Genomic DNA, 13,553 nt, shown 5'->3' with positions numbered 1-13,553 from the left:
TGGTCAGAAAAGATGCTTTGTAATATTTCAATGCTTTGGATTCTGTTAAGGCTTGCTTTATGGCCTAATATGTAGTCTATTCTGGAGAATGTTCCATGTGTGTTGGAAAAGAAAGTATACTTGGCTGCTGTTGGATGTAGTGTTCAGTATATGTCTATGAGATCTTCCGTCTTTGTTGAGCTTCTGTCTGGATGTTCTGTCCTTCACTGAAAGTGGTGTGTTGCAGTCTCCTACCATTATTGTAGAGCTGTCTATCTCTCTTTTCAATGCTGTTAAAGTTTGTTTTACGTATTTTGGGGCCTTGTTGTTGGGTGCTTAAATATTTATTATAGTTATGTCCTCCTGGTGTATTGACCCTTTAATCATAATATAGTGTCCTTCCTTATCCTTTGTGGTGGATTTTATTTTAAAGCCTATTTTGTCAGATTAATATTGCCCAGGTAGATGGCCACCAAGTGTGTTGTGTAGGCTCTCACTTACAGTCCTAGTCAGGTATGGGTGATTGGTGTAGGCACAGGCATCTGGCTGCAGCAGGGGGACACACTGTGAGCAAGGCAGGGGGCTGATGGCCACCCGAGTGTCCACTAGGAAAGTGTGTCCCTGTTCCCTAGAGAGCGTAGGTGGATGGGTTTTGCAGCTGGCCTATGAGCACCTAATGCTGTTGGCTGTATGGACTGGGGGGTACCTCTTATTCATGGGCCCCTCTCACAGGTAGCTAGGTGACGTGGGTGGAGCCACCAGTCCTCATGCCCTGATGTGCGTAGGTGAAGTCCCTGCTTAATGGGCAGAGCAGTGTCAAATGTCAAGAACCTGCCACTTCACAGCTGAAACAGTTGAAGTTAGCCTTCTGCTTTATACCCTGTTGTACTGCGGTAATGAGGGCCTACGGTGTTGAGTGGGCCCACACAAGTCTATGCAGGGGGAAAGGCACTCAAAAGTCTGTGGATCCCTTATGCCTGCGCCTAGGCAAAGGAGCTGTGCCTACCCTGGGTTCCTGGCTTAGGAGAGCCGGCAGTTTATTTTTTCCTTTTGTTAACTTGTTCACTCTACAAGGCAGGGAGAATGGCTCCAGGCATGTGACAGATCCTACCTCCAGCCCAGGGGACTCAGCAATTGCTGAAACTGGTACGGGATCCAGTGCAGAGCTGGGATCGGGGTGGTAAATGGGAGAGAGGTTTTTCCCTAAGGGGGGCATGTTTTTGATCTGCGTGGTAAGCCGTGCGCAAGTAGTTATCTTCCGTGGAGAGCTGCTTCTCACTGGTTCTGGGTGGCCATGTAGAGTCTCTGGTGCTGGGTCTCTCCTGGTGCGGAAAACACACCTCCCAAGCACGGCTGCTTGCCTGCCTCACTGCTCACCCCCAAGCTGATCAGCCTGAAGGGTTCAGGCTCTCTCCACGTCAGGTCTGGCAACTCCTTGCTGCTTCCAAACCATCTCTCCCTCGCCCTGCCACTCAGTCTGGTTCCTCAAGTCTGCCTTTGATGTTCAGGGTTCCCAGAGTACCATATATAATCGGATCACTTGTTTTTTTGTGTCTTTGTTGTAAGAGGGTCCACCAGGAGCATCTGACTACTCCAACATCTTTGCCCTGCCTCCTTGGTGACTTTCTTTTGGGATCTACCTTATGTGGGGTTTGATGAGCATCTTGGATAAATATCTTCTTATCTTTCACGATATCAGGGAAGTTTTCTGCCAACAAATCTTCAACAATTCTCTGTGTATTTTCTGTTATCCCCCTGCTCTGGTAGTCCAATCACTTGTAGGTTATTCCTCTTGATAGAATCCCACATAATTGTTAGGGTTTCTTGATTTTTTTTAAATCCTTTTATCTGATTTTTCCTCAAGTAAGTTGGTGTCAAGTGCTTTATTTTCAGTCTCACTAATTCTGACTTCCTTTGGCTCAATTCTGCTGCTATGACTTTCTATTGAGTTGTCTAATTCTTAAATTGTATTGTTAATCTTCTGGATTTTTGCTTGATTTCTTGACTCCTGCTTCCGTGAGTGTTGATTGTGGATCCATGTAAAATGAAATCCTTGACAACTTTAGTCTTTTCTCTGTTTATTATGATGTTGCTTATCGGCCCACTTGTGAGGATTTTTGTTTTCTTTATGGTGAGATATAATCCATACTGAAGGTTGTGTGGTCTTTGATCTTCATCAGTAAGTGCTTCAACTTTCAACAAGCAAGGTCATGTCATCTGCATATCACAGGTTGTTAGTAAGTCTTCCTCTCATCCTGATGCCCTGTTCTTCTTCATAAAGTCCAGCTTCTCGGATTATTTGTTCAGCATACAGATTGAATAAGTCTGGTGAAAGGATACAACCCTGACACACGCCTTTCCTGACTTTAAACCACGCAGTATCCCCTTGTGTGTACAGTTTATCTATTAATGCAAAGTAAACTGGAGATCAGTTCACCTAAAAAGCGTTACAAAAAGAAAGATGATTTAAAATATTAAAATTTTAGAAGAATGAAGGATAGTTTGAGAAGCTTCAGCATACATCTAGTGGAAGTGAAAGAAGAAGAGAGTGGAGGGAATGGAAGAAAAGCAATAGTAGAGGAAAAATTCCAAGGTATTTTCTGGAATTGAAGAAAAGCTTTGCTTTTCATGAATTATCAGATCAAAAGTGTATTAACAGTACTATGTAAGATACATATAAATCTCTGCTTACATACCTTTTGGTGGAACTGCATAAATCAAGGATAAAAACAAAAATATTTTTCAACTACTAGAGAAAAAGACAGATTACTTATCAAGAAATGACAATTAGACTGACAGGAGACTCCTCATTAGCAACTATAAATGCTAAAAAAACAATGGAATAATAGCTTTGGAATGAAAAGGGAAGTGTTCAGCTTAGAATTTTATGTCTAGCTAAACTCTCATTGTAAAGTAAAGGCAAAATGAAGACATTTTCAGACATTCAAAGACTAAGAAAGTTTTCCACTCACAGATCTTCATTTAACTATTAGTGGATATACTTTAGAAGCGAAAAACTGAACCAAAATGGCAGGCAAAGGATTCAAGAAGAAATGATGTGCACAGGAAGTGACAATAATATGTCAGGAAATTTAATTAACTATTAGCTGAAAAAATTATAATTAAATTTTGTGTTTTAAAAAAGTAAAAACTAAAACTCTAGACAACAATTATAAGATGGTGGTGCTCATAGGTAGTTAAAACTGCTGTGATCCTCGTCTTGTTGGAGAAGAGGGTGGAGATTCTGAATCACTGTAGACTTTGTCAGATGCAGAAAAATGGGAATTCTCATAGCACGCTTGTAGGAGTAGTCAATCAGTACAAACAATTTGGTAATAGATAATCAAGTTGAAATTCTATTCCTAGATATACATGATAGGGAAACACTCATCCATGAGCATGGGGAGACATGTACAAGAATGTCCACTATATCATTGCTTGCAAAAGAGGAAAATGGAAAAAACTAGAGTGTCCATAGAAAGGAGAATAGATTTTGTTTAAACTAGTATGTTTGCAGCGCGGAATCTTAAGCAGTAAAAAAAAAAAAAAAAAAAAAATAGAGCTACATATATCAACTCGAATTAAATAATGTTAAGGGGGAAAAGCACATTGCTAAATAGTATATACAGAAGATACTATTTATTTAAATAAAAAATATCTGAAGCAAATAAGGTAAAGTGTTAGTATTTGTTCAAATTTCTTTTCATTAACGAATAATTTTTTCAAGTTCTTTTAGAAACTGTACCCCACAAGGAGCCCTTTTTATATTCTGGATGAGAAACTCTGACCCTGTTCAAACCCCTCATTTTGAAATTGGATTGTAAGTGATTTGGGCCAGGTCACAGAGTCTGTGTGTAGTGGAGGTCTCCTGAATGCCAGGGTGTTGCTTTTTCTGCCATATATCAGTGCCTCTCCTGCTCTGCTTCCAGCTTCTCTAGTAAAATCAAACAAACAAAAGAAGTTAGTGGTCTCTAGAGACACGGAAAGCTAGAACTAATAACATGACTAAGGCATTACATCTCAAGAGAGGCCCAGAAGAATTATGTTCTCAGGTGTCAAAATTTACAGGTAAAATTTATACCAAAATCACTAGCAGTGGCCTCTTCCTTTCTCCCTTCCTTCCTTTCTTTCTTTTATAGAGTTCTCTTTGTTCTCTCTAACTCTTCGTTATGAAGATTATCATACACATAAAAAAGTTGAAAGAACAATGCAATGAACACTAATGTACCCTCCACCTAAACTATTAACATTTTGCTATATTTCCTCTCCCCCTCCCCTGTATATATTTATTTTTGCTTTCACTAAATCATTTGAGAGTAACTTGCAGACAGCATGAAGCTTCACCCCTAAATACTTCAGCATTCATCTCCTAAAAGTAACCACAATATACCATTATCACAGCTAAGAAAATTATCAACAATTCCATACTGCCATCTGATATCCAGGCCACATTCAGTTTTCCCGAGTTGTCCCAAGAATATTTTTATAGCTAGTTTTTATTGTTGTTGTTTTGTTTATTTTCTTGAGCCAGGATCCATCATAACATGTCATAACATTGGTTGTTATGAAAAAGAATGGAGATATTTTCTAGAAAAACAAATCTAATCTGGAAGTAGACCCAGGTGACTTATTATCACCACTGTTTCTTTTCACTTTTGTGTGTTCCAGGCTGAGATTTTAACTGGCCTCACGGTTTGCAGCCCTGCAGATGCCGGGAAGGCTGCACTGGTGCTGATGGAAAGGGGCTGCCAGGTCGTCATCATCACTTTAGGTGCTGAAGGATGCGTGATGCAGTCACGAACTGAGTCTGTCCCAAAGCACATTGTCACAGAGAAGGTCAAGACTGTGGATACCACGGTAAGCTTAAAGATTTAAGTATCATTTTTGGCCATTGGAAATCGTTATTTAGTAACTAAGATACTGCCTTTGAATTTTTGAATAAAGAGGTAAAAGCCTAGGAGGTGATAGTGGTAGAAGAGAAGAACAATGGGGCAGAAGAACTGGATCTTAATCCCTCTCTAACTCACTGTGAGACCTTATACAGATTACTTTACCTCTCTGAGCCTCAGTTTCCTCATCCATAAGATCAGAATATCTGTTAAATTATACTGCTTTTATTCATTCATTCATTCAATCAATCAATAAAAGTTATTGAATACCTATATGTGCCGGTCATATCTAGGTGCTAAGGATACAGCTCTCATGAGGTTTGGATTCTAGACAATAAACAAATAGCCTTGTCTTACATACTTCCCATGTGAAATGAATGGCAGTGAGCACTGGTTCCAAAAAATACCAAACCAGTTGCCATTGAGTCAGTTCTGACTCATGATGACCCCACACGTGTCAGAGTAGAACTTCACTCCATAAAGTTTGAAGACTGTGACCTTTCGGAAGCAGAATGCCAGGCCTTTCTTTCGAGGATCTTCTAGGTGGGTTCGAACTGCCAACCTTTAAGTCAGTAGTCGAACACTTAACTGTTTGCACCACCCAGGGACTCCAGGCACTGTTTAGCAGAGGTCATTCTTTTAGTCAGCAAATGATAACAGCTTACATTCACAGCATACTTACTGTGTCTCTTTCTCATACATCTCATTTAATCTTTACAACAATTATATGAAGTAGGTACTATTATTATCCTCATTTTACAGACGAAGAAACTTGCTCAGGATCACATTGCTAGTAAGTAACAGAGCGCACAGTTCAAAACTAGGCCTGTGGAAGTCCACATAGACGTTTCTTGTGCAAGGCACTGATTAAGGGAAATCACTAGTGGACAAGCCATTGCTACAGACTAGGAGGGAAAAGGAAAAAAAATTAGGAAAAAGATTCACATTTCCTTTGAAACTGACTGATTGATGCCTGTAAGGAATTCAGAAGAGCTGACTAGAAAAGTAAGTGAACTTCAGGGACAAGAAACTAGAGGTGAAGAAGAAAGAAAATTTTAAGGTTTTTATTTATAAGAAACTAATATATAATTATTTATAAAATGTGTTTTAATTTCTTATGCTGATAAAAGACTTCAAACTATGGGTCATTTATTAAAAAGAAGCTTGAGGGGACCTGATAAAGTAATGATATGAATATACTTTGAAAAAATTATAAGTGCAAGGAATATTTTTATGACATAAAATTAACATCCCTATTACCTTTTAAAAAGTGCTTTATGTGGGGGATTTGATAAATTGTACTCAGTGGTAGTGGTCTCATCATATTTAATCATTTCTGAAACCATTAGTTTTTTTCTGTTTTGTTAAGGACAGTAACCTGAATTTGAGAGGTTACTTTTTACTTCTGAATTCAGTCATCCATTAGACTAAAAGTATGCAAGGTCCTAAAGTGAGAGAAGTTCATTTTTCTCTTGTTAAAAATGAAATGAGGAGTCCTCATGAGGATGTCGGACCTACATGAATCCACAGAGTGGTTCAGCCTGTGACTTCAGTATCTGTGGTAGTCACGACTCCTTTTGTTTATAAGCATCAGAAAGACAACTTGAACAGGCTTATGCAGGAAAAGGGATTTATTTGGTGCCCATAATTGGAAGGTCCAAAGGTACAACAGAATGCAGAGGCTAGACCATGTCATCACGAGGCTAACCCATGCCGCTCGGGCTCTCAAGCGCTCACGCGCTCGGCTTTCCTTGTAGTAGCTTTGAGCTCAGGCAGGCCCTCTCCAGGTGGTGGTGACTGGCAGCTCCCTGCCCACACTGTGCCCCACATCATGTCCCCATCCCTGGTGTCCAACAAAAATCAAAGAACTGTTGTCAAAAGATGAGGAAGTGGATTCTGGCCAGACCAAAACAGCCATGCCCCCCAAAGAACATTTGTGTGGAAATAAACTGCTTGGGCATGCGAGTAAATTATGAAGAAACTAGCCTTGGAACTGTTGAAATTGGAATTGGCAGTAATAGTCATCAGAGTAATTTCATTTGAAGGAACAGATTTCATAGATCATGACTGATTATAACTTTAAGCATCTTAAATACAGCAGTAATGCACTAAGGAGGTGTTTACAATTTGTTGATAACTGTTATACGCTCTTTCATTTGGTTTCTTAGCACTTGTAGTTAATTTTTAGATACCAAGAAATGGAGTTGATTTGACGAATCATCCTCTTCAGGAAATGATTCCCTTCAGGATGAATGGCTTTTGCTCTCTGGAAAGCAGTCTGACAGAATGTAACAGGCTCTGTCTAGGACCTAGGAGACTGGGTTCCAGTTTCTGCTGTTCTTGATAACTTACTGTCACCTGGGGCAAGCGAGATAACTTCTCAGGGCCTCAGATAACTCACCTGTAAAATGGGTACATTCATTAATACTGCAAATAGGGGGAGGGTTTAATCTCCAAGGTTCATTCTGATTCTAGAGTCTGTGGTTCAGTAGCTAAATGTTTTCATTCATTCAGCAAATACTAATTGAGTCCTGATTACATGCCACATGAGGAAAAGACAAAGGTGAAACAGACATGGACCCAGACACCAAGAGGCGGGATAATACTACCAATTATTTAGCCCTGATGGTGCAGTGGTTAAGTGCTCAGTGCTAACTGAAAGGTTGGCAGTTAGAACCAACCCAGCAGCTCTGCAGGAGAAAGACTGGAGATCTGCTTCTGGAAAGATTACACCCTAGCAAACCCTATGGGGCAGTTCTACTCTGTCACATGAAGTCGCTATGAGTTGAAAATCGACTGCACGGCACCTAACAACAACAGTCATATATAATTGTTTTATAATGCAAGATAGGTAATGGTAAGTACCATAAGAACAGTTCAGATAAAACACAGTAAGAGTTCAATAAGGGAACAGTTTACTTAATACTTAGGGGCAGGAGATGGAGAATTAGATCAGAAAGGATCAGGGCACAAGATTAAGGATAGGCTATTTTTTGTTTCTGTAAAGGAAGAGAGAATAAAATTTTAGTTTTTGCAGGCCATATGCATACAGCCTCTGTCACAACTATTTGATTCTCCCAGGGAAGCTGTCACAGACAACACAGAAATAAATGTGCATAGCTATATTCAATAAAACTTTATTTACAAAAACAGGTATAGACCAGATTTGGCCCATGACCAAAGTTTACCAACCCCTACGCTAGGAGATTAGGTCTCTGCTTTGAGGAATAGGTAATCTCTTGGCTTCCTTCTAAAATTCTGAGGTTCTGTGTCCCACCCCCACCAATCTAATTGGATTTTTAACAGGGGTTAGTTGTCATTAGCCAAGGGTTTGGGTAATAGTGGCATATTCTCATAGCCATCAGTGTACCTAGTGGTAGTCTAAGTGATTGTCTTGGGAAAAAATAGGACCTTTACTAAAGCATGACATTAGAAAACTTCGTAACTCCAAAGGTAGTCTAAGTGATTCTCTTGGGAAAAAAATAGGACCTTTACTAAAGCATGACGTTGGAAAACCTCATAACTCCAAAGATAAAGAAAAGATCTACAGGCTTTCTGAAATAAAATAAGGATAACATGCAGAACGCCAGGAATCAGAATGGCATCGGAATTTTCAATAGCAGTGCTGTTGTTAAGAATTAAAAGATCATGGTACAGGAGGGGACTTCTACTTCCAGAAAGATGGAGTAGACATACCTTTCTCTATTCTGCCCTCTAACATTATATATATGGTGGATATGTAATAATTCATATTAGATATGAAACAAACATATATAATATGAACATTATATATGAAACAAAGATAAGAACCCTGAAAGGTAGACCTTGGGACCCAAGTAACAACACAATGGTGAGATCCTTGGGTTTTCTTTTTGCCTCATATATATCCTAGACTAGGTGCTGGAGAAGCGAGCAACCCAGAAACATCAACAAGTACAGATAAAAAAGTTGAAAGAAAAGCCTGTTCTTGCTAACCAAGGATCAAAAAAGGGGCAGGCAACTAGCAAGACAGACAACTTTTAAACAATAACCACTCTACTTCAGCCAAACACTACAGAAGGAAAAAAAAAAAAATGGCTCTACCTCCACTAGCAAAGGCCAAGTGAGGAGCCTAGACCTCCACCTTGCAGTAAGATATAGCAACTCAAACCCTCCTTTCCATGCTGGGATGGTATCAGAGAAGGCCAAGTAGGGAGCCAGAACTTTCATCCCTGCTAGGGTGATAACAAGCCCCCCTTCCCCAGTGTCAGTGGAGACCATGTGAGGAACTTGGATTTCCACCTCCACCCACTGGGGTGGTTCAGAGACCTAGCGAAGAGTCAGAACTTTCACCACTGCCCGGTGGTAATGAGACCATCCCCCTACCCACTATGATGTCAGTAGAGGCCACAAGGGGAGCAGTAACAAGGCACCTTTGTCCTACCCAGGTGATATCAGCAGAGGCCTAGTGGGAGCCTAAACTCCCACCCTCACTCAGCAGTAACAAAGAGACCACCACCTCAGGTGTCAAGGTAGAACAAGTAGGGAACCTCGACTTCTACTCCCACCTGACAGTAATGTGATGGCATCCGCCCTTCCCCTGCCAGAACAGGGTCAGAGGAATTCAGCAAAAACAGAAGGTTTAAATAAGATCCAGAATCTCACCAACACCCCAAATTTCCTTGTTTCAATAGAAAATCATCTGTCATGCAAATAACCAGGAAAATCTCAACTTGAATGAGAAAAGACAATCAACATATGTCAACACTGAGATGACACAGATGATGGAAATATCTGACAAGGATTTTAAAGTAGCCATCATAAAAATACTTCAGCAAGAAATCATGAACAGAAATGAAACAAATAAAAAAATAGAAAATCTCAGCAAAGAAGTAAAAGATACAAAGAAGAACCAATGGAAGTTTTAGAACTAAAAAATACAGTAATTGAAATTGAAAATTCAATAAATAGGCACAACAGCAGAATGGAGGGGACAGAGGGAAGAATGAGTGAACTTGAAAGATAGGACAATAGAGGTTACCCAATCTGAACAACAGAAAGAAAATAGGAAAAAAAATGAAGAGAACCTCAGGGACTGTGGATCTGTAATAAAAAAGTTAACATTCATGTTATCAGAGACCCAGAAGGAAAAGAGAAAGAGGATGGAGCGGAAAAAGTATTTGAAGAAATAATGACTGAAAGTTCCCAAATTTGGCAAAAGACATAAACCTACAGACTTGAGAAGCTGAGTGAACCCCAAACAGGATAAACCCTAAGAAATCCATACCAAGACACATCATAGTCAAACTTTTGAAAACTAATGATACAGAAAAAAAATCTTGAAACAGTGAGAGAATTGACACCTTACCTAGAGAGGAAGAAATTCTTATGAGAGTGGATTTCTCATCAGAAACCATGGAAACCAGAAGGAAGTAGCACAACGTTTTCCAAGGCTGAAAGAAAAGAACAGTCAGCCCAGAATCCTATATTCAGCAAAAACAACCTTCAGGAAGAGAGGAGAAATCAAGACATTTTCAAATGAAGCACAACTGTGAGAATTTGTCACTCTGTTAACTACCCAAATAGAATGGCTAAAGGAAGTTCTTGAAACAGAAAGGAAAAGATAAAAGAAGAGATCTTGGAACATTAGGAAGGAAGAAAGAACAATGGAAAAAGTGAGAATATAGGTAAATAGACTCTCCTTTTCCTCTGGAGTTTTCTAAATTACTTTTTATGGTTGAAGCAAAAATTATAACACCGCTTGACGGGATTCTGAATGTATGTGGGGGAAATATTTAAGACCATTACATTATAAATGGGGAAGGATAAAGGAACATAAAAGGAGGTAAATTTTTATACTTCATGCAACCTGGAGAAATGGTGACACCAGTGGACTGTGATGTTATGTATATATAATATAATACCTAGTGCAGCCACTAAAAAAGCTAAACAAACATATACCCAAAAGCCTTATAAATGAATCAAAAGAGAATTCTAAAAGACAATGGTGCAGAACCTTCAAAACTGAAAGAGATTATTTCCCATCTCAAAATTTCTGTACCAACCTGTCTTAGTTATCTAGTGCTGCTATAACAGAAATACCACAAGTGGATGCCTTTAACAAACAGAAATTTACTCTCTCACAGTCCAGGAGGCTAGAAGTCCAAATTCAGGGCGCCAGCTCCCAGGGAAGGCTTTCTCTCTCTTGCTTCTGGGAGAAGGTCCTTGTCATCAATCTTCTCCTGGTCTAGGAGCTTCTCAGCACAGGGACCCCGGGTTCAAAGGATGCGCTCTGCTCCCAGCACTTCTTTCTTGGTGGCATGAGGTCCCCCTCCTCACTGCTCACTTCTCTTTTTTATATCTCAAGAGAAGTTGATTCAAGATACAACCTAATCCTGTAGATTGAGTCCTGCCTCATTAACATAACTGCCTCCATTCCTGCCTCATTAACATCATAAAACCCACTGATGTCAAGTCTATTCTAACTCATAGTGACCCTATAGGACAGAGTAGAACTGCCTCATAGGGTTTCCATGGAGTGGCTAGTGAATTGGAACTGCCAGCCTTTTGGTTAGCAGCCACCAGGGCTCCATTAACATCATAGAGGTTAGGATTTACAACACATAGTATAATCACATCAGATCACAAAATGGTGGACAACCACACAATACTGGGAATCATGGCCTAGCCAAGTTGACACACATTTTGGGGGGACACAATTCAATCCATAATGCCACCTTTGCTATTAACTGAGTGTGAGGACAGAGTAAGTGTTTTCAGGCATTTACAGTCCAAAAATATTTCCTTTTCAAACATCCTTTTTAAAGAAGCCACTGGAGTGATGTCAGCTAAAATGACAGAGTAAGGACCTCTGAAAATTCTCTTCTCCACAAAAGCAATAAGAAAACTGGCAAAAATTACCAGAATAAACTCTTTCAGAACTCTGGAACTTAACCAAAAGCTTGTAGCAATCTTAGGCATATTTATTCAAAAATAGCTGAGTCTTGGTAAGAACAGTCAGCTTTGTGGCATTTTAACTTGTCTTATTCTCATCCCTGTCTCCAGCTCTGTGATAGATTTGAAAACCAACAGCTTGCAACCACAGTGAAAACCAGCAGCCTGGCAGCCACCTAAGGGGGCAAAATGTGGTTGGAGCTCCTTCAAACCCTCATTCCAAGAGAATTGTCATTATTTGACCTGTGTAGTGGTTCCCTGGCAGACTCTGCTTGCAAGGTTGTCTTTATGTGACCTGACTGGGAGCTCATCTGGTGTGAAAAGCCTTTTCTCAGTGGGGGGAGTGGTTGCCAAAAACCATTACAGACAATTATTAACTTTGAGGCTGCCTAAAGTGGTTGATAAAGTTGGGGCAAAAATAGGCTAACCAAAAAACATAAAGGAAAAGCTGGTGAATGAGATATCCATAGGGGCTTTGAAGTTTTCTGACATTTTCCTGGTTATCTAGAAGGCCGTGCACATGCCCAGGGTCTGTGTGCATGCTCAGGAAGGACCTAAGGAGGCCCTAAGCTCTCATCTCTGGGTGACTTTGAAGAACTATACAAGCAGGAAGTGAAGGTTAAAGCATTTTTGTCAACTTCCTGGCTGATTGTTCAAGGTGTGCCTCAACACACACACACACAGCACCATGGCAGAGACTGGGAGACTTACTGGTGCCAGGCATTTAAGGATATCTCTATATAGTCATTAGCTGACCATAAAGCTAACCAAACAGAGCCATCAGTGGCCACACATAACAAATAATAAAGACTTTCAACATGGCGCTATAGTCAGAAGCACCACACCGTCCCTCCGCAGCGAAGATCAGAAAAACTAAGTCAAACAGTCACACATCAGTCCTGAAACCCTATGCATCAAATGAAGAGATAAAGAACTCAGCCAAGCACCGAATGGAATAAGAAACTGACCAAGAACAGAGAGCGAGGAGACATACATGCAGAGGTCCCCATCAGCTACCGCAGCATGGATCCACCATCTTGGACTCCTATTGGAGATCAGCGAACGGGATATGAGAAAGCAGCTTCACAGAGCTTCCAGCAGGAGACAGAACAACTGGTAACCAGCAATATAGGCTTTCCCATCCCCTACCCATCTTCATCCCCACTTAGCCTCCTCTGCTTCTTGCAGCCACAATCTCTTGGCCGGTAAGCACCAGCTTCACCCTGGTGTTGCTTGGATTCCACCCACTCGCACTGGCCGGCTCACTGAGTGCCTTTTGTTGGCTGCTGGTGTTGCTTTTTTCTGCTTCTTTAGATTCGTTACCTCTCATCACTTCCACCTCCTTTCTCTCAAATACCTGGCTCCATGTGCCATCTTTGCTTCTTCCTTAAAAGCTGCGAAACACCACTCAACTCTGAAACTGCGTCCCAGCCCATGCCGCCACGCTGGTGGGACCCCGGGGCTTTTTTGTTATTTGTTTGCTCTGATTTGTTCTGTTTTAATTTGTTTTCTTTTCCTTTTCTCAGCTTGGGAGCCCCTTCTACCTGGGCAGTACCGCGCAGCTTGGATCTATTCCCTTACTCTGCGCAGTCACACAGGGACATCCCTGGAGGCATTTCTTTTTTCTTGTTTTTTTTTTTTTTTTTTTTTTTTTTTTTTTTTGTCTTTCTTCATTTCCAGTTTCTCGATTTATTCACTTTTTTCTTTTACCCTTTTCTTTTTTCCTTCATTTTTGTTTTTCCTCATTTCTCA

General features: G+C 40.4%; 1 protein-coding gene across 2 annotated transcripts in view; it reads left to right on the top strand.

Moving 5' to 3' along the window:
- Window positions 1-13,553, top strand: part of RBKS (ribokinase) — a 146,584-nt gene that overhangs the window by 100,282 nt on the left and 32,749 nt on the right. For both annotated transcript variants that reach the window (XM_004377639.3, XM_012555914.2), the window contains exon 7: window positions 4,648-4,836. In XM_004377639.3, the coding sequence (XP_004377696.1) occupies window positions 4,648-4,836 (189 nt within the window). The remainder of the gene's footprint in view (window positions 1-4,647; window positions 4,837-13,553) is intronic.

The sequence above is a fragment of the Trichechus manatus genome, unplaced genomic scaffold (assembly GCF_000243295.1).
Source record: "Trichechus manatus latirostris isolate Lorelei unplaced genomic scaffold, TriManLat1.0 scaffold00052, whole genome shotgun sequence".
NCBI lineage: Eukaryota > Metazoa > Chordata > Mammalia > Sirenia > Trichechidae > Trichechus > Trichechus manatus.
This window is presented reverse-complemented; position numbering and strand designations above follow the sequence as displayed.